Source organism: Prinia subflava, chromosome 3 (assembly GCF_021018805.1).
Source record: "Prinia subflava isolate CZ2003 ecotype Zambia chromosome 3, Cam_Psub_1.2, whole genome shotgun sequence".
NCBI lineage: Eukaryota > Metazoa > Chordata > Aves > Passeriformes > Cisticolidae > Prinia > Prinia subflava.
This window is the reverse complement of record NC_086249.1, coordinates 57,825,067-57,839,679: the sequence shown is the minus strand read 5'-3', so window position 1 is coordinate 57,839,679 and position 14,613 is coordinate 57,825,067. Positions and strand designations below refer to the sequence as shown.

Genomic DNA, 14,613 nt, shown 5'->3' with positions numbered 1-14,613 from the left:
TACTAAAAATAAATTAATAAGGAAAGGTTACTCTGAAGCACAAACACAAGGTAAATGCTTTCCATAACCTCAAAAATACTTAAAATTTAGTTTACCTGGCAACTGTTTTTATCACTAATTGGAAATATTTTCTCTCTATTTTGTGCTTAAAAGAAAAAATTCAAATTCACAGGCAGGCTGCTGTAGCAGGTCTGAGTTACAATGTTCTTGTTCACCTCAGCTGGGCAATTTCCTCACTCTGATGGGCGCCACTAGAGCAGTCAGACTGTTTAACATCCTATGCAAATTCCTGGAGATGAATGCTTAAATCTGCCAGCACACAGACAAACAGAAATCAGCAAAATCAGCAACATGCTAATTCAGCATGATGTTGAACTCAATGCAAACGTCCCTAAAGGCAATCAACAGGAAAGGGGAAGCAAGACAAATATGGGGAGTGTAGCACGAGTTACAGCAGAAGGTCCACATGATGATATACAAAACAGAAAACCCCACTCCACAGACTGTTTATGATCTGCAACAAAGAATCTTTACCTCCTCCTAAAAAGACCAAATAAAACAAAAACCCATAGAAAACCTCCTTCAGCCATGAATACATCTTAAAGTTGTTGTGGCAGACATTCAGTACTAACCACCTTGAACCTTCTCCCCCACAAATTTAATCTCTGCAGAGTCAAACAAATATTAATAATTGAAAAGTACACAAAGTGATTTTAGTAAGGGGGTAATTAGCAACTTCATTTCAGTTTAGCAGCTGATTTCGAGTTGGCGTTAAACCAACAGGAGCTTAAAAGAACCTATTACATGGATAAGTTTCTGAATAACCTTGTGAGTTACTTACTGTAGTTTGATGTGGCCCTCATACTTCAAAGGCCCCTTTCATAAGAAAGCAGGACAAAGGCAGAGAGGTCTTTATCATCATTTATGGTAAATAAGAGATGAATCCTCTACACACTAGAAAGCTGATGCAAGGAAAAGAACAAACTTTGCATGAGCTTCATCAACATTTTAGGAGCCCTAAATTATCCAGTAGTTTTTTGATTAGATGATGCCAGTAATTTGGAAAGGCAACAGCAAGTAGTCCAGGAGCACAGAAGCACACAGATAAAAAGCTTCTGCTGCTTTGCTATCAGCAGATGTTTGTGAGGACCCATCACCAGACTGCAGTGGAGCACGTGCTCAAGCATTCCCTGACACCTCAGGTGAAGGAGGCAGAGCCTCCCGTCCTGGGCACACGCAGCTCAAACTCTCAGTTTTCTCCTGCTCAGCCTTGGTGATTCACATTACCCTAGTCATGGACATACAGGCAGAACTGGGAATCCCTGGCAGCTGTGTTGAGAGGAATTGCATGTTAAAGTCTTAGCACCAAATACACTCGCTGCTGATAATTGGGCCACGCAGAAACATAAGGATCACCCCCTTATCAGAATTCACTGACAGAAACCCAGCAAGGACGTACAGCTTAAAATTAACATAGTGTGAAATGAGAAGTACAAACCCTTAAGTGGAAAACTGCCAAATGTAATTTTCACAATTACCATTTAATTTAAGAAGCAGATCAAAAGGAGCACATCATTTACATTTTCAAACATTAAGTTTTAAAGATCAAAGACCTCTAGTATTTCCAGACTGCATGTATGTAACTTGGTTTGAGTAATGAATCTATGCAGAGGGAGAACATGAGCTGCTCGTTTGCTCTATGCAGCAGTTACCCCATCATCTGTGACTGCAGCATGTGATATATGCAACAAGCATCATCTGCAAGCTCCCATTGACACTAAATATGAATAGAAGCAAGAGGTTTTAAGGCCTAAAACAGCATCATACCAATTTTCTGACTGCTGGGGAATTCTCTCCCTGAAACTAGCCATTGCTTCAGAGATTTTTTTCACAACTCCAACCTGACAGCTATGACTTAACAGTACTTACGCAATGTTCCAGAAGTCATTAAAGATGCCACATTACCAAAACTGTGTTTTTGTGACAGTGCTGTAGCCTAATTATGCTAAAAAGTTAAATAGAGAGAAGTGCACTATGTAACTATTCCAAAACACGTCACATAAATTCCATGTAGCAATGAAATAACAACAGCAGAGGCAATGTTTTAGTGATCACTGGGAGCTACTGTAACAGATCCTGGTCAAATTCAGTGTAAAGTAGAAAATGTCCTGGAACTTATATCCAGGAAGCAATTGAACTTTTAGTTCACACTGAAACTTCATGCCTACTTCTAAGCACCTCCCATAAAACCACAGCTCAGAATTCAATATTAAAATCAGATTTATCTTAGCAGAAAACCAGAGAGCATCATGACCATAAAAACTATGCTAAAAAAAACCCCATGATTGTTTAAACTGAGCCAGTGAACAGGAGATGCTTGTGGAAGTTGAGATGACTACAACTTCTCTTACTAAGTTGAGGAACACAACACCACCATGCTGTGTTCAGTACCTGATTGCTGGTGTTACAATAACATTTAATTCCCACAGTCCTCCTTACTGTACACAAAGATTCTCAATATACCACACTATCAGAATGGTCCCAGACATGGGATGGATTTTTAGCTGCATGTCCCTTATGTTCCTATTTCCCTTCCAAATACCAGGATTAAAACTACCTTAAAGTAGACAGGAGGGGATATATGATACAAACATTTACACAAGGACTTTAATTCTTATAATATGGCATCTTATAAAGGAAAGAAAAGGACATATGAAATCCACAAATCTCTAAACATGAGCGGGTTTAAAGCAGCTTTCTCAAGAACAGCTTTTCCAACAGACACTTCTCATGATAAGGATGATGCATTCTCTAACTAAGACTATAAAGCTCTTGAAAGGATGAACAGCCATTGTATTTTTACAATAGTTGAGGCACCTATGTACTAGTAGTTTGATAAACAGGTCTTCCTGACAGATAAAAGCTGTTACACTGAAGCAAGTTTCATACTTCAAATCTTCTCTCACAAAACATAAAAAAAAAAAAAGTGAGCTAGAGCCAGGCTCTTTAGATGAAGAGAACAATGAGCTATGTCTGGCTGCAATTAATGCATAGCAACCTAATCTTAAAGGATATTTATATTGCATAATGCTGTGGGTACTCTTGCAAGACCTATACTGGTTCACATGGACTTCTGTGTGACAGCAGCCACACTGCTTCCATTTCCCAGCCTACATCAGGTAGGCAGACACAGTCAAAGCACTTGGAAGTCTTAATCTGCATATCTGTCAAAATTTAAAACCACTGCATACAACATAAACAATATTACATGCATTGATAGATTAAAAAATTCATACAATTGGTGTACTTCACATCTGCCTCCACTAGCAGTCTGCAGAAAAGTGTCCCAGCCCAAATGGGAATGCATCTTTCCTGCCTCCAGAAAAAAAAAAAAAAGACACACTTCTTTACTCAAGTGTAGAAACACTGAGGTTGAGATGAGAAGAACCTGGAGATTCAGAACCTGGAGATTTAATCTCCACATCCTGCCCCCAGGAGCAGTGTGTGTTCAGCTGAGTGTGCACAAGATTCACCTGTTCCCGTACTGCGGAACAGTGCTAAAATAAAGGTAAGTCATGGCCAAGCTACAGCCACAGCATAGCTGGGTTAGGGATAACACTCTAAGGAAACAACAAAAAATTAAAGGAGGATTTGGAAAGCTGGCATACCTTTAAAAACAGCTGAGACACCCCAACATCCTTTCCACATTTTATTCCCCCATATTGGAAATGTAGCACGACAAAGATGTCTTCTACTTCCAGAGAGACATCCTCCTCTATCCTACCTCCTCGGCTAATCACAGAGGGAAGAGAAAATAATCAGATGAGTCACCACTGGAAATCTGCACAGCTGGGCTGCGTTGAGCCCATCAATGCACCAGACACAGGAAACAGAGCTGCTGCCATCTCCCCGGCCACATCTGCCCAGATGCTGCCAGCCGCTGCTCCAGCCGCTTCACCACCACAGCCAGGCAGCTCGGGTCCTGCAAGAGACCTGCCTGCACACACCAAACCAAACCCTGCTGCTGAAATGTGCATGGCAAATATTCCCTGTTCTGACAAAATTAACCTTTACACTGAGAATCACAAGATTTAACAGTATTATCCTTTTTAACTATAGTATATCTAAATATGTTTAGGGAAAGAACATTCACATTTTTACTATCATTTCCAAAGGAAGAGAGTTTTTATAAGGAAAGACCGAAGATTCTGCTGGAAAATGTAACGATACAAGATTTTTGTTGCCAACTAAGGAGAAAAAACCAATTTTAGAAATTCTTAGCTGTGGAGGTAGGAAAGGGAAGAAAGAAAAGGAACCATAAGCATGAACATACAAGCATTTTTCAGTTAGGTATAACAGTAGGTTTCCATGTTCCATGGTAAATAAAGCAGATGAGATACTCATTTTAAAATAAGTGTAGTAACACATTCAGAAATTTAGAATAGTCTGAGACTGCATTCCCCCAATCTTTTAAATGGCTAAATGCAAAACAAATGCAAAAACCCAGAAAGCAACAGATTTAAAAAGTTGGCACATTCCATGAAATTTCACAATTTAAATACTTACAAGGTATGAAATTCATGAAAGAAAAAGTAGTTATTTACAAATAACTTTAGGTGCACATTTCTCGTCCCTTTCCAAGCCTCTCTTCTCTGTCACTTCTTCAGAGCACACAGCTCCCAGCCCTATCCACGGACAGCTGACAGGCAGATCTGAGAGAGTCTGAGATCACTTTGCCAGACCTACCCCAAAGTCACAGAGGACTTTGGGATTTTATCAGACACATGAAAGCTAGGTCATTAGTGAGCAACCCAGTCTGTGCATTTTAATGGGGATTTGTCTTTGAAAACTTCATCCACACATAAGACTTGTAGCTGTGAAGCAATACCCTCTTGAATAATCATCGAGTTGATGTTTATTATATCAGGGATTTTTTTTTGCCTCCACAGCATCAGGCAAATGTCTGTGAAAGATATCCATCTGTACCTGGAGCTCACGCCTTCATCCTCACTCCATTTCCATTCAGTCTGAATAAGATCAACTACAAGCAGCCTTTTTATGGAATGTTGAGGACTTACAATGAAGATGCCCACCTGACATTAAAAAAAAAAGACATCAAACCAAAACCACTCCCCCCATACAAACATATACACAAAGGTGAGACCCCTGTAGTTAGTTAAGACAGTCAATGTCACTTTTTTACAACCCCTTATATTTGCAAAAGAACCTACACCTGAATGTCTGGCCATTTCATTTAGGATTACATTTACAGGTGCATCAAGTGTCAGTGGCACTGTTAAGGCAAACAGAGCATGGTGACACAAGGAAAAAATGGTTTTTCCTAGAGCAAAAATGAAGTAATGCCTTTGTCCCCTGCTTCACCTAATCTTAAATAGTTTACAAAGAAGCATTTCAAGGCAGTGCAACAGGAAATGCAACAAAACTCCTCCAGTGCTGCAGTGTCAAACCTGGGTCTTGATTTTTTCCTCCTCCACAACCACTTTGACATCTGGCTTCATTAAGGTTGGAAAAGATTTTTAAAGACCATCAAGTCTAACATTCTGCTTCCTTCAATGTCAAACAGATACTAACTAATAGAAATAGGATACTTATGTCATATTTTTGAGGCATCAGCAAATGACACAGTACTGCCATGACTGACCCAGGCTATGTGGTTATCACTGGCACCCATTCACCACTTCCAGCATCCCCAAATTCTGACACCAGCTGCACAAAAGGCATGTTGGAGCCCCATGGTGTACTGGCTGTTTTTTTATCCACTTCCTTAAAGTAAGCAGAAAAAAATCCCACACTTGTTTCTGTTCTTTATCACATCTTGATTTATTAGCTGACATGGCTGTTGGACCACACAGAAAATCTCAGTTCAAACTCCAGAAGCTAGACTTCTCGATTCCTTCCTGAAAGAAAAAGTAATAAATAAATAACAAATAGCAGGGTCAATAAAGCAATTCCAGGAAAGAATTTACAAATAACACTGGAAATGGGTTTTGGGATTAGATTGCCCCTGTGAAGGGCAGGTGCTGATGACTGTAGAACTGCTGGGAGAGATGGAGGAGTGTCTCCCAACCAACACAGCCCCAGTGAGACACAAGTCCTGCTTCTTCCATAGCAGAAGTCAGTGTATAAGCATATCAAATACTTTCAAATGCTTTGGCTCAGAAACTCCTGGCAGAGTTTCCATTTAAAATAGCTCCAACTGTATTTATAAGCCTTATGAAATTCATCCTGAAGAGGTTATTTATGGCTAGAAGCCAGCCTCCCTAATCCAGGTGTCTAGCTTATACCTTGACCCTGGGCACCTAGCGAACAGGTCCTGAGTCATGTAATGAAGAGAGCCAGGCAATGAGCAGAAGCAAGTGACTTGAGAAACCTCCAGGGAAAGACATGGCTTGTCTGAGTTCAGGTGCCTGCCTCTCTTCATCCCACTTGCCAGCTGCAACCCAAGAGCAAGCTGCTACCAAAAGGCCTCCATCAAAACTGCCTCTTGCCTGGCTGGAGCACTGGTGCCCTACTTGCCTTTCAGGAGCCAAGCAAATACCAATACCCCCAAACACTCTGATTTTCCCCTGAGCCAACTCAGCAGAGCAGCAGACAAACACTACTGCCACAGCAACAGGAGGCAGGGGAAGCACAGGCCAAGGACAGGAGTTTCAATGACACCTTGCTGGGATAACATCTCAGCACTAACACAAAACCACATTGTCGTGGGATCTACTGTAGGAGGACTGCTTGGCCCAAACAACAGATTTCTCTGTTTGTGCTGGCTGAACTGATCTCAGCTACGCTAACTCCTTTAAAGCTGCAATACGTTACAAGGATTTTGACTTTTTGGGCAACACAGTAATAACTATTTCCCGAAGTTAGTATACTGTGTTCTTTTCTAATAGTAACAACTGAAAGCTGAATCACATCCAGAAACAAAACTGAGAACTTTCACATGAGCTGGTACCAAAAAAATGTGCCAACATTTGCACAACATGTGCCAACACCAGGAAAAAAGTATAAAGAAAGTCTTAGAAACTTCATGCCCTTCTAAGATAATCCCAGATGTTCTGTACCACAAATGGAAAACACTGTTGAAAGTAGGTTTCTCTATTCAGTATAACACAAGTGAAAGTTTTACAGCTGAGTATCCAATTGGAAGCTAGTACTCTGAGTCATATCCATACATCTTTCTTTTCATTGGAAAAATAAAAAATTAGCACTAATAATAAACGCTAATTTCACAACACCTTGTAGAAACTCACAGCATGAAGAACAACAAAACCTATTCTAAAGTAACCTACTCACTACATTCCTTTTAAGTTAGATTTTCACTTGGATTGACAGTATTCAGAAATGTGAAAAACAGCAAAACCAAAACACTCCTCTCCCAAGATAATTTGGATAATAACTGAGGTGTGTCAAGCACACCTTAGACCAGCAGAAGCATTTCTAGTACACTGGGTCTGAGAGCACATGCTGTTTTTCATTAAACTGCTGTAGCTGGAAAGCCCGTTGAGAAAATGATAGTTAAGAATTGTATTAGTCTTGTTAAGCAGAAAAGGTCGGGGTTTGTTTTGTTTTTAAAAAATGTCCTGCAGGAGTGGATAAAGGAACTTTAAAGTGGAGGAGTGGTAGGTACAAGAAACAGCTGGAATGTATCTGGTTCTTACAACACAATAAAACCCAATTGTTTTCCAAAGCTCAGCAAGGTCACTGTCTAATGTAATATGCACAAGTGCTCATTAAAAACTTTAAAAATTTGACCAAAAAAAGCTACTGACAAAGAAAAGGTGCTAAAAATGAGTCCATAGTAGTGGGGGAGGAGGGGGCAAAGCATGTTAAACATGGAAATCATTATAATCTCACCTTCTCCTTAAACTATGGGCAGAAAAAATGCTTGACCTCACAAAACTGCAGAAAGGATCAGGACACAGCTCAAAAACAAACAAACAAAAGGACAAGAGGAAAAAAACCAAAAGTAATGCCACAAGTAACTCTAGTTGCTAACCAATAAATACAGACCAGAAGAAAACAAAAGTCCAGTCAGAATCATCTGTAGCTCCCCTTAAGATGCAAGACATTTCCCCAGTATAGAAGACATACCCTCTGCTATAGTCAACAAGTTCATTCTTTCTCAAAGTGCCTGCAGATGCTGCTTCCATGCAAATTTTTAGAACAACAGTCAAAACAACAAAGAGAAACTTCATAAAGGAAACTACATTGTGAACTCAGCTCAAAGCTATGCATGCCCATCACACAGGACTATGTGAAGACAGACTTTTGATAATCCCTGAGAATTTCCAAATAGAGACTTGAAAATATATGAACCAAGCTTACAGAAAGCAGGAAATAGATTTTACTCTGAAGCAAAAATTAGTCCCATTTTTCTCTCAAACATATTACAGACACCTTTCCTGAGATCTGGAAGCAAGGGGACAAAGAAACAGAGAGAAAAAGGTTCAGCCAGATCAAAGGGTATTACTGTCACCCTCTCCCTCTAACACATTGTTGCTAGCCTTATTATATGGCATTTTACCACTGCACTTTCATAGTCTGCAGGCAATGGAGAGAACATTATTTCCAGGATTAAAATACCCACAGTATTTATTTCACAACATGTACATTGATACATCAATTAGTATTTGTACATGAACTGGATACAGTTAGATTTATTCCATGAAATACTCATTGCCAAGAATATACACACAGTAATAAAATATTGATGCATCCTCCTAAAGCAGGGTTAAATACACCCCTAATGTAAATATGAGCCAGGACTTTGGCAGCTGTGCTGTAAGAAGTTCTCCAGAAACCAGCCCACCCAGGTTTTATGACTTGACAGAATTACCCAGTATTAAACATGGTTTAGGGAATAGAATATATATAGATTTGCTTTTTCATTCACACATCTTTCATTCTAGCACTATTCAGGATATTGACTGGGTCTCTACAGACTATCTAAGAATACATTACCCAGAACTAAGAAAAAAAGACCTTTTTTTCATATGATTAGTTCAACTTAAATAAAGGTACCTACAAGAAGTGTATTTGAACAGTGAAATTTGAACAGTGAAATTAGTCTTCTCTCTCTACAGTTATTCTTCCCATACCAGACTGCATTAGAGTCATGCTTGGGGAGAAACAGAACAAAATAATCACTGAATTAAGATCTCTATGCAAATACAGGGAAACATCACTGCTAGACCTCTAGCTGCATTTGCAGAAGCCATGAAAATATACAGGAGAGATGCAAACTTTGAACAGCTTCAAAAAAGGAAACATTTGGTGACCACATGTCAGAGACTATTCCCTGAATTTGATTGCTGTACTGTTGGTCCAAACCAAAAGATTTCAATAAGTTGTCCTGGTTCTCAAGTTTTATCCTCAAGCAGACTCTTTCTACCAAGTTACTTAGCAAATCTGCTTTTTCAATATTCTGAGCAGCTTTGAGAGGGTGGAGGCAGGGGGTGCACACATATATACACAAAATCATTTTCTTCTGGAAAAAGAAGAAAAATAAAAGGCCCCAAATAATTTTCTAACATCCACTGTAATGCAATAATGCATGCAGCTGTCAAAACACAAGAGCATTCAAAATAAATAATTAGGCAATTTCACTACCTATTTAATGGTCATGACAGTCAGGAGCAGCAGAGGTGTATTTCATTGCCATCCAGATAAGCTGGGCTTTCTTCTGCTAACACTGTCTATTAAAACTGACAAACCCCTTATTTTGCTATAGCAATTCTCGTGGGGAAGCACCTCTCTCCATCATTGCTGGGCAGTGTTAGCACAGGAAGGACGTGTCCTGCAGTGTCCCTGCATGAGGAACAATTCCAGGATTCCAGGGTCCTGATTCCAATGCTCTCAACACACTCTGATGAAATTAGCAGCTCTCAGAACATCTGACTTACAACTATCTAGGAGTTATTAGAGGAAGAAATTCAGCACAAGAAGAGCTGTAATAATTTTCAGTATTAATAGTTACTTGGCTGAACACCCATTTTTCACTTCAGTGGATTTGTTGAAGTCGCTCCACATGCTTTCCTACAGCTTTGCTGCTTCACTCCAGCAATTCATTCAGGCACACGCTTGCTGGCCACCCTCCCGCAGACTGGATCTGTACATTTGACTACTTCAGGGGGAAAAAAAACAAGTGTTACTTGCCCCGAGGCACTTTAACTAAAGATTTACAGACTTTGTGGGTCAGGTTTCAAGTTGCTTTAGCAAACAGCTTCAAACCATAGACATTTAGAATTTGTTTAAAACACAGAGGTAGAATAAAAAGCTGAGGCATTTTACAAGAAAACAGCACACACTTCTTTCCTCTCGAACACTTCAAGGAGCATCACTCCTAAAACAGTGAAACGTGTTGGGGGAGAGGGACTGTGTCTCCCCTTCATTCACAAGGGTGACTGCAGAAAGAGAGAGGCAGACTGCCCTCCCACATCTTGAGGCAGGAAGGCAGTCTGGGATATTTAATAGCTGGAGGAAGAATGCTTTGGTTTGGAGGAACAGCTTTTGGCTTGCTTAAGTTATAATATGGAACAGAACACAGTAAAACAATTTTAACCCAGCTATTTCTAGCTTTGGCAAACAAGCTCTACCTTTCATAGAATGAGAGAAAATCCTGAGCTGGAAGGGATCCACAAAGATTGAGTCCAACTCCTGACACTGGACAGGACAGCCTCAAAAGTCACACCATGTGCCTGAGAATATTGTCCCAATGTTTCCTGAACTCTGCCAAGCTTGCTGCTGTGACCATTTCCCTGGGGAGCTTGTTCCAGTGTCCAACCACCTTTGTGTGAAAAACCTTTTCCTGATATCCAGCTTAAACCTTCCTGACACAACTTCATGCTATTCTCTGGGGTCCCATCACTGGTCAGTAGAGAGAAATCAGTGCCTACCTTCTGTTTCCCCTCATGAGGGGATGTGATGCGGTCTCTCTTCGGTCTTTTCTTCTTTGAGAAACTATTTCGAAGTTGTGGTATTCCAATGTTTTATTCTCAGCATGTACCATCTGTCCAGCTAAGGTGCCAAGTGAAGGCTGGGTGAGTTTGATCAGCACCACTTGCTCCAGGCAGAGGTCAGAAATCACCAGAAGTCTCAGATGCAAGAAGCCAACACCACTAACCAGTGTTGGCTTCTGTACAGAGGACACCTGAGAAGAGCTTGAGTTTTGCACAGAAAATGACCATTCTTTGCCCCAAAGAAGTAAGCATCCTCAACAGGCAGCTCACCCAGTGACTCCAACTCATGTAACTGAGACAAGCAATATCCCCTCCCAATTCCCAACACATGAAACACAAAGGTTGAGGATCACACTTTAAGAGGCCTTTGCACTGTGAAGACTACAGACCTTCCTTGTCTGCATTATCATAAAATATGCCTCAACATGAAGCTGAATTAAAGAACAAAGTCTTTCTTTATGTAACACCAGATATCAGATGCAATTTTTGTTATTATTGTTAATCAAGCTCTTGCACTTTTTGTTTTTGGGTTGCGGGCAGGCTTGGGGTTTATTTGTGGTTTTTGTTTGTTTGGGGTTTTTGTTTGTTTGTTTTTCTTTTTTTGGTTGGTTGGTTTGGGCTTTTTTAACACAAAAGCTAGGAACAAATATTTGAGCTCCCATGAGCCAGTGGCTGCCCTACAGCATGGAGAATTCAGCTGGGAACAGACAGAAAAGGAACATGACCAGGACACAGTTTTCTCTCACCGAAAACTTCAAAAACATACAGGGTAACATTTCTTGATGGTTTTGGGGTGTTTTCTACTCCTCTTGGGATCTGACAAATACAGCTGCTCATTCCTGTTACTAAAAAGCCCTCAGCTTCAAGGTTGGAGGTTTGTTTTTTTTTTAAGTCTGAGTCCAAAGAGTTCTCGATTGCAATACAAGGAATATGTTAACAAAGCTTTCATTAGCAAAGGGAAAGAGCAACAGTTTACAAAGATATTTTGGCTTGTTCCTGTGAATGCATAGTAGTTAGTGTCTGTATGCTTTCATCTCCTCTAATGTCAGGGAGAAGCTGGTATACAGAACCTTATCAAAACATCAGAAGTTCAAGTTCGTAAATATTTGAAAATCTGCCTCATCTTCAAAACTAATTGTTTAATCATTAGGACTCACCAAGTTTCACTCTCAGTCATGTATACACCACTTTGTTTCACCAAGATTCACAAAACCTTGGGACATGCCTCATTACCCTAAAAATATCATTACTCTTCCATGCAACAACGGAAATGGTTAGTCTTGGCTTTTAATCCATCTGGATGTAAAGAGCTGAGAAACACAACGGTTCCTCTGAAACACAAACTTCATTCCATAGGGAAACAAATATTTACATTTTCCTTTAACATTATGGAACTCCTAGCATCCTGTTTATCAATACCTTAAGGTTTGCAAGTTACTCACTTTACAATAAAATGTTTCTCCAAGGGATAAATTTAAAAGTTGCTTTAAAATGAGAACAGCTTTCACATATCAAAGCATAGTCACACAAATTAGATTGGGCAGGGGGGAAGCTAAGCATATGTTTTTCCCCCACTACTCAAACAGTGCACACTTCATACTCACATCCCTATGCTAGAGCTCCCACGTGCCACTGGCAGGCAAAGACACAAAACCTTTTGTAGAAATGGTACAACCAGCCAGTGTCATATAAAATCTAATAAATAATTAAGACAAATCGCCAAAGCCTTAAAATAGGATTTTCAAAGGCAACATTACATCATCACCTTAATGAAGCTTTTTAAACTAAGCTTTGCCAATTTAAAGAAAGCAATGGAAGAAAGGTATACGTGAGAGAGGAATGCTTTAATTACTTAAACTCACAGCTAGCTCTTACAAAATTGACACATGGGGAAGCCAGGGCTGCTATAATTACCTACATTCACAGAGGACACAAAACTGACACTTGTGGAGGTCATTTATGATACCCTTGCTTCTGGTGCTCTCAGTTCAACATTCTCAATAGATTTTAAGCACTAGATGTCATTGTTTTACAGAGGAAACAACAAAACCTGAACTCGGGTCTTGACAAGATCATAAAGATGAGGGGTAAAAAGTAACAAACATCCTTTTTTGAATATCTCCTCCTTCCAAACTTACTGCGATAGTGATTCTGACAACATAAAATTTCATCTTAAGTGACTAAGCGCAAAGAAATAAGCTTAATATGTTAAAATTTATCTAAAGCAGCACACCACAACTCTAAGGGAGGCTGTTCAGTATTCCTAACATTTCTCAGCCTCCACGCCATCAGACTCGCTTGCTCAGCCGATGCTGCCCTGGTCCTACTCAGGTACATGCAGGAGCAGCCTCCCTCCCGAGGCTTTAGCACGTACGGCACCTGTGGGACTCGGGGTAACGAGACAGAAACACGGATATTTACGTCAAGCGCTATGTGCAGCCAGACAATCATGTTTAAAAATAGGAGAGAAGAAAATGAGTGTTAATTTCAGGTTGCTCTCTGTCCTGAACTCTTTCGAGACAGGAAGCAGTGTCTTTAATTCAGGCTGTCTCGGAGCAAAGCGCTACAGAAGTAATTTACAAGATGGCAAGAAATTATAAGCCTTAATGACAGGAGGGCAACCAAGCCAGCCTTTAATTTGGATTGCGAGGAGGGGGCGGTGGCGATACTGCACAGACAGATTTCTGCAAGTTGCCACGATACTTTCTAAAAATAGCAGTCCCCAGCTGCCGACAAAGAGCCGAGCTCTGGAGCCGCTGCCGGACGGCGGGACAGCCCCGCGGGAGCGCGCTGCGCGCTCCGCCGTGCGGGGGCTGCGGGGGACCCCGGCCTGGACCAGGGACCGGGGACCGGGGATAACGAGGGGTTGGCACCCAGCAGGACCGAGAGACGCCTCACCTCCAGCCATCGCCGGGCTTCGCTGAACGCCGCCTGGAAGTCGCACTCGGCGTCCTCTCTCCCGTCCATGGCCAGCAGCGAGCGAGCGGGGGGCGGCCGGTGCTCGGCGGGGCGGGGGCGCGGGAGCGGCCGCTGTCATTCAGCTGCCTCCTTTTAACGCTGCCCGCGCCGTCTCCTCCCCCTCCGCCTCCTCCCCGCGGAACTCCCCCTCCCGGGAGCTCGCTGGCGCTCCACGGCCGCAGGAATCCGAGGAGCCGCGGGCGGTGTGGCAGCGCCGGGACCCCCGGGGCCGCCGGACGCCCGGGAGGGGCCGCGCCCCGCGGCGGCGGCGGCTCCCTCCCGCGGGGCGCGGCGCCCCTCGCGTCCCGGCCGGGGGAGGCCGCCCCCGGCGACTCCCGCCCCGGCGCATACCAGGAATAGCTGGGGACAATCGCACCTTTCAGGGCCGGCCTCGCCGCCCCGGCCCCCGCCACCTGCCGCCCCGCCCGGCCGGGCTGCCCAGCGCGCCGCCGCCGCCCTCCCCCCGGCGGGGCCGCGGCAGCCCCGGGAGCCCCGGGCCGCCTCCCTCACTCCCGCGCCGCTGGGGCTTCCCCGGCAGCCACAGGCTGCGATCCCGGGGAAGCGGCTGCACGCTCTGCGGCGTTGTCCCGGTTGGGGACGAAGTTAGGGACCCTTTTCCGCAGCTACAGGAGACATGAGAGATCCACACTTTGTTTTCAGCGCTTTTAGTTCAACGTGA

General features: G+C 42.4%; 1 protein-coding gene across 8 annotated transcripts in view; it reads right to left on the bottom strand.

Moving 5' to 3' along the window:
• The window catches only part of LMO7 (LIM domain 7), a 131,308-nt gene extending 117,076 nt beyond the window's left edge, over positions 1 to 14,232 (bottom strand). For 2 of the 8 annotated variants that reach the window (XM_063392232.1, XM_063392230.1), the window contains exon 1: positions 13,875 to 14,221. In XM_063392232.1, coding sequence (XP_063248302.1) covers positions 13,875 to 13,943 — 69 coding nt within the window. In that variant the 5' untranslated portion in view covers positions 13,944 to 14,221. Of the gene's footprint in view, positions 1 to 13,874 lie in introns of all 8 variants that reach the window. The other 6 variants (XM_063392234.1, XM_063392231.1, XM_063392238.1 and 3 more) reach the window with 5 other exon arrangements.
• Between the last annotated feature and the right edge of the window lie 381 nt (positions 14,233 to 14,613).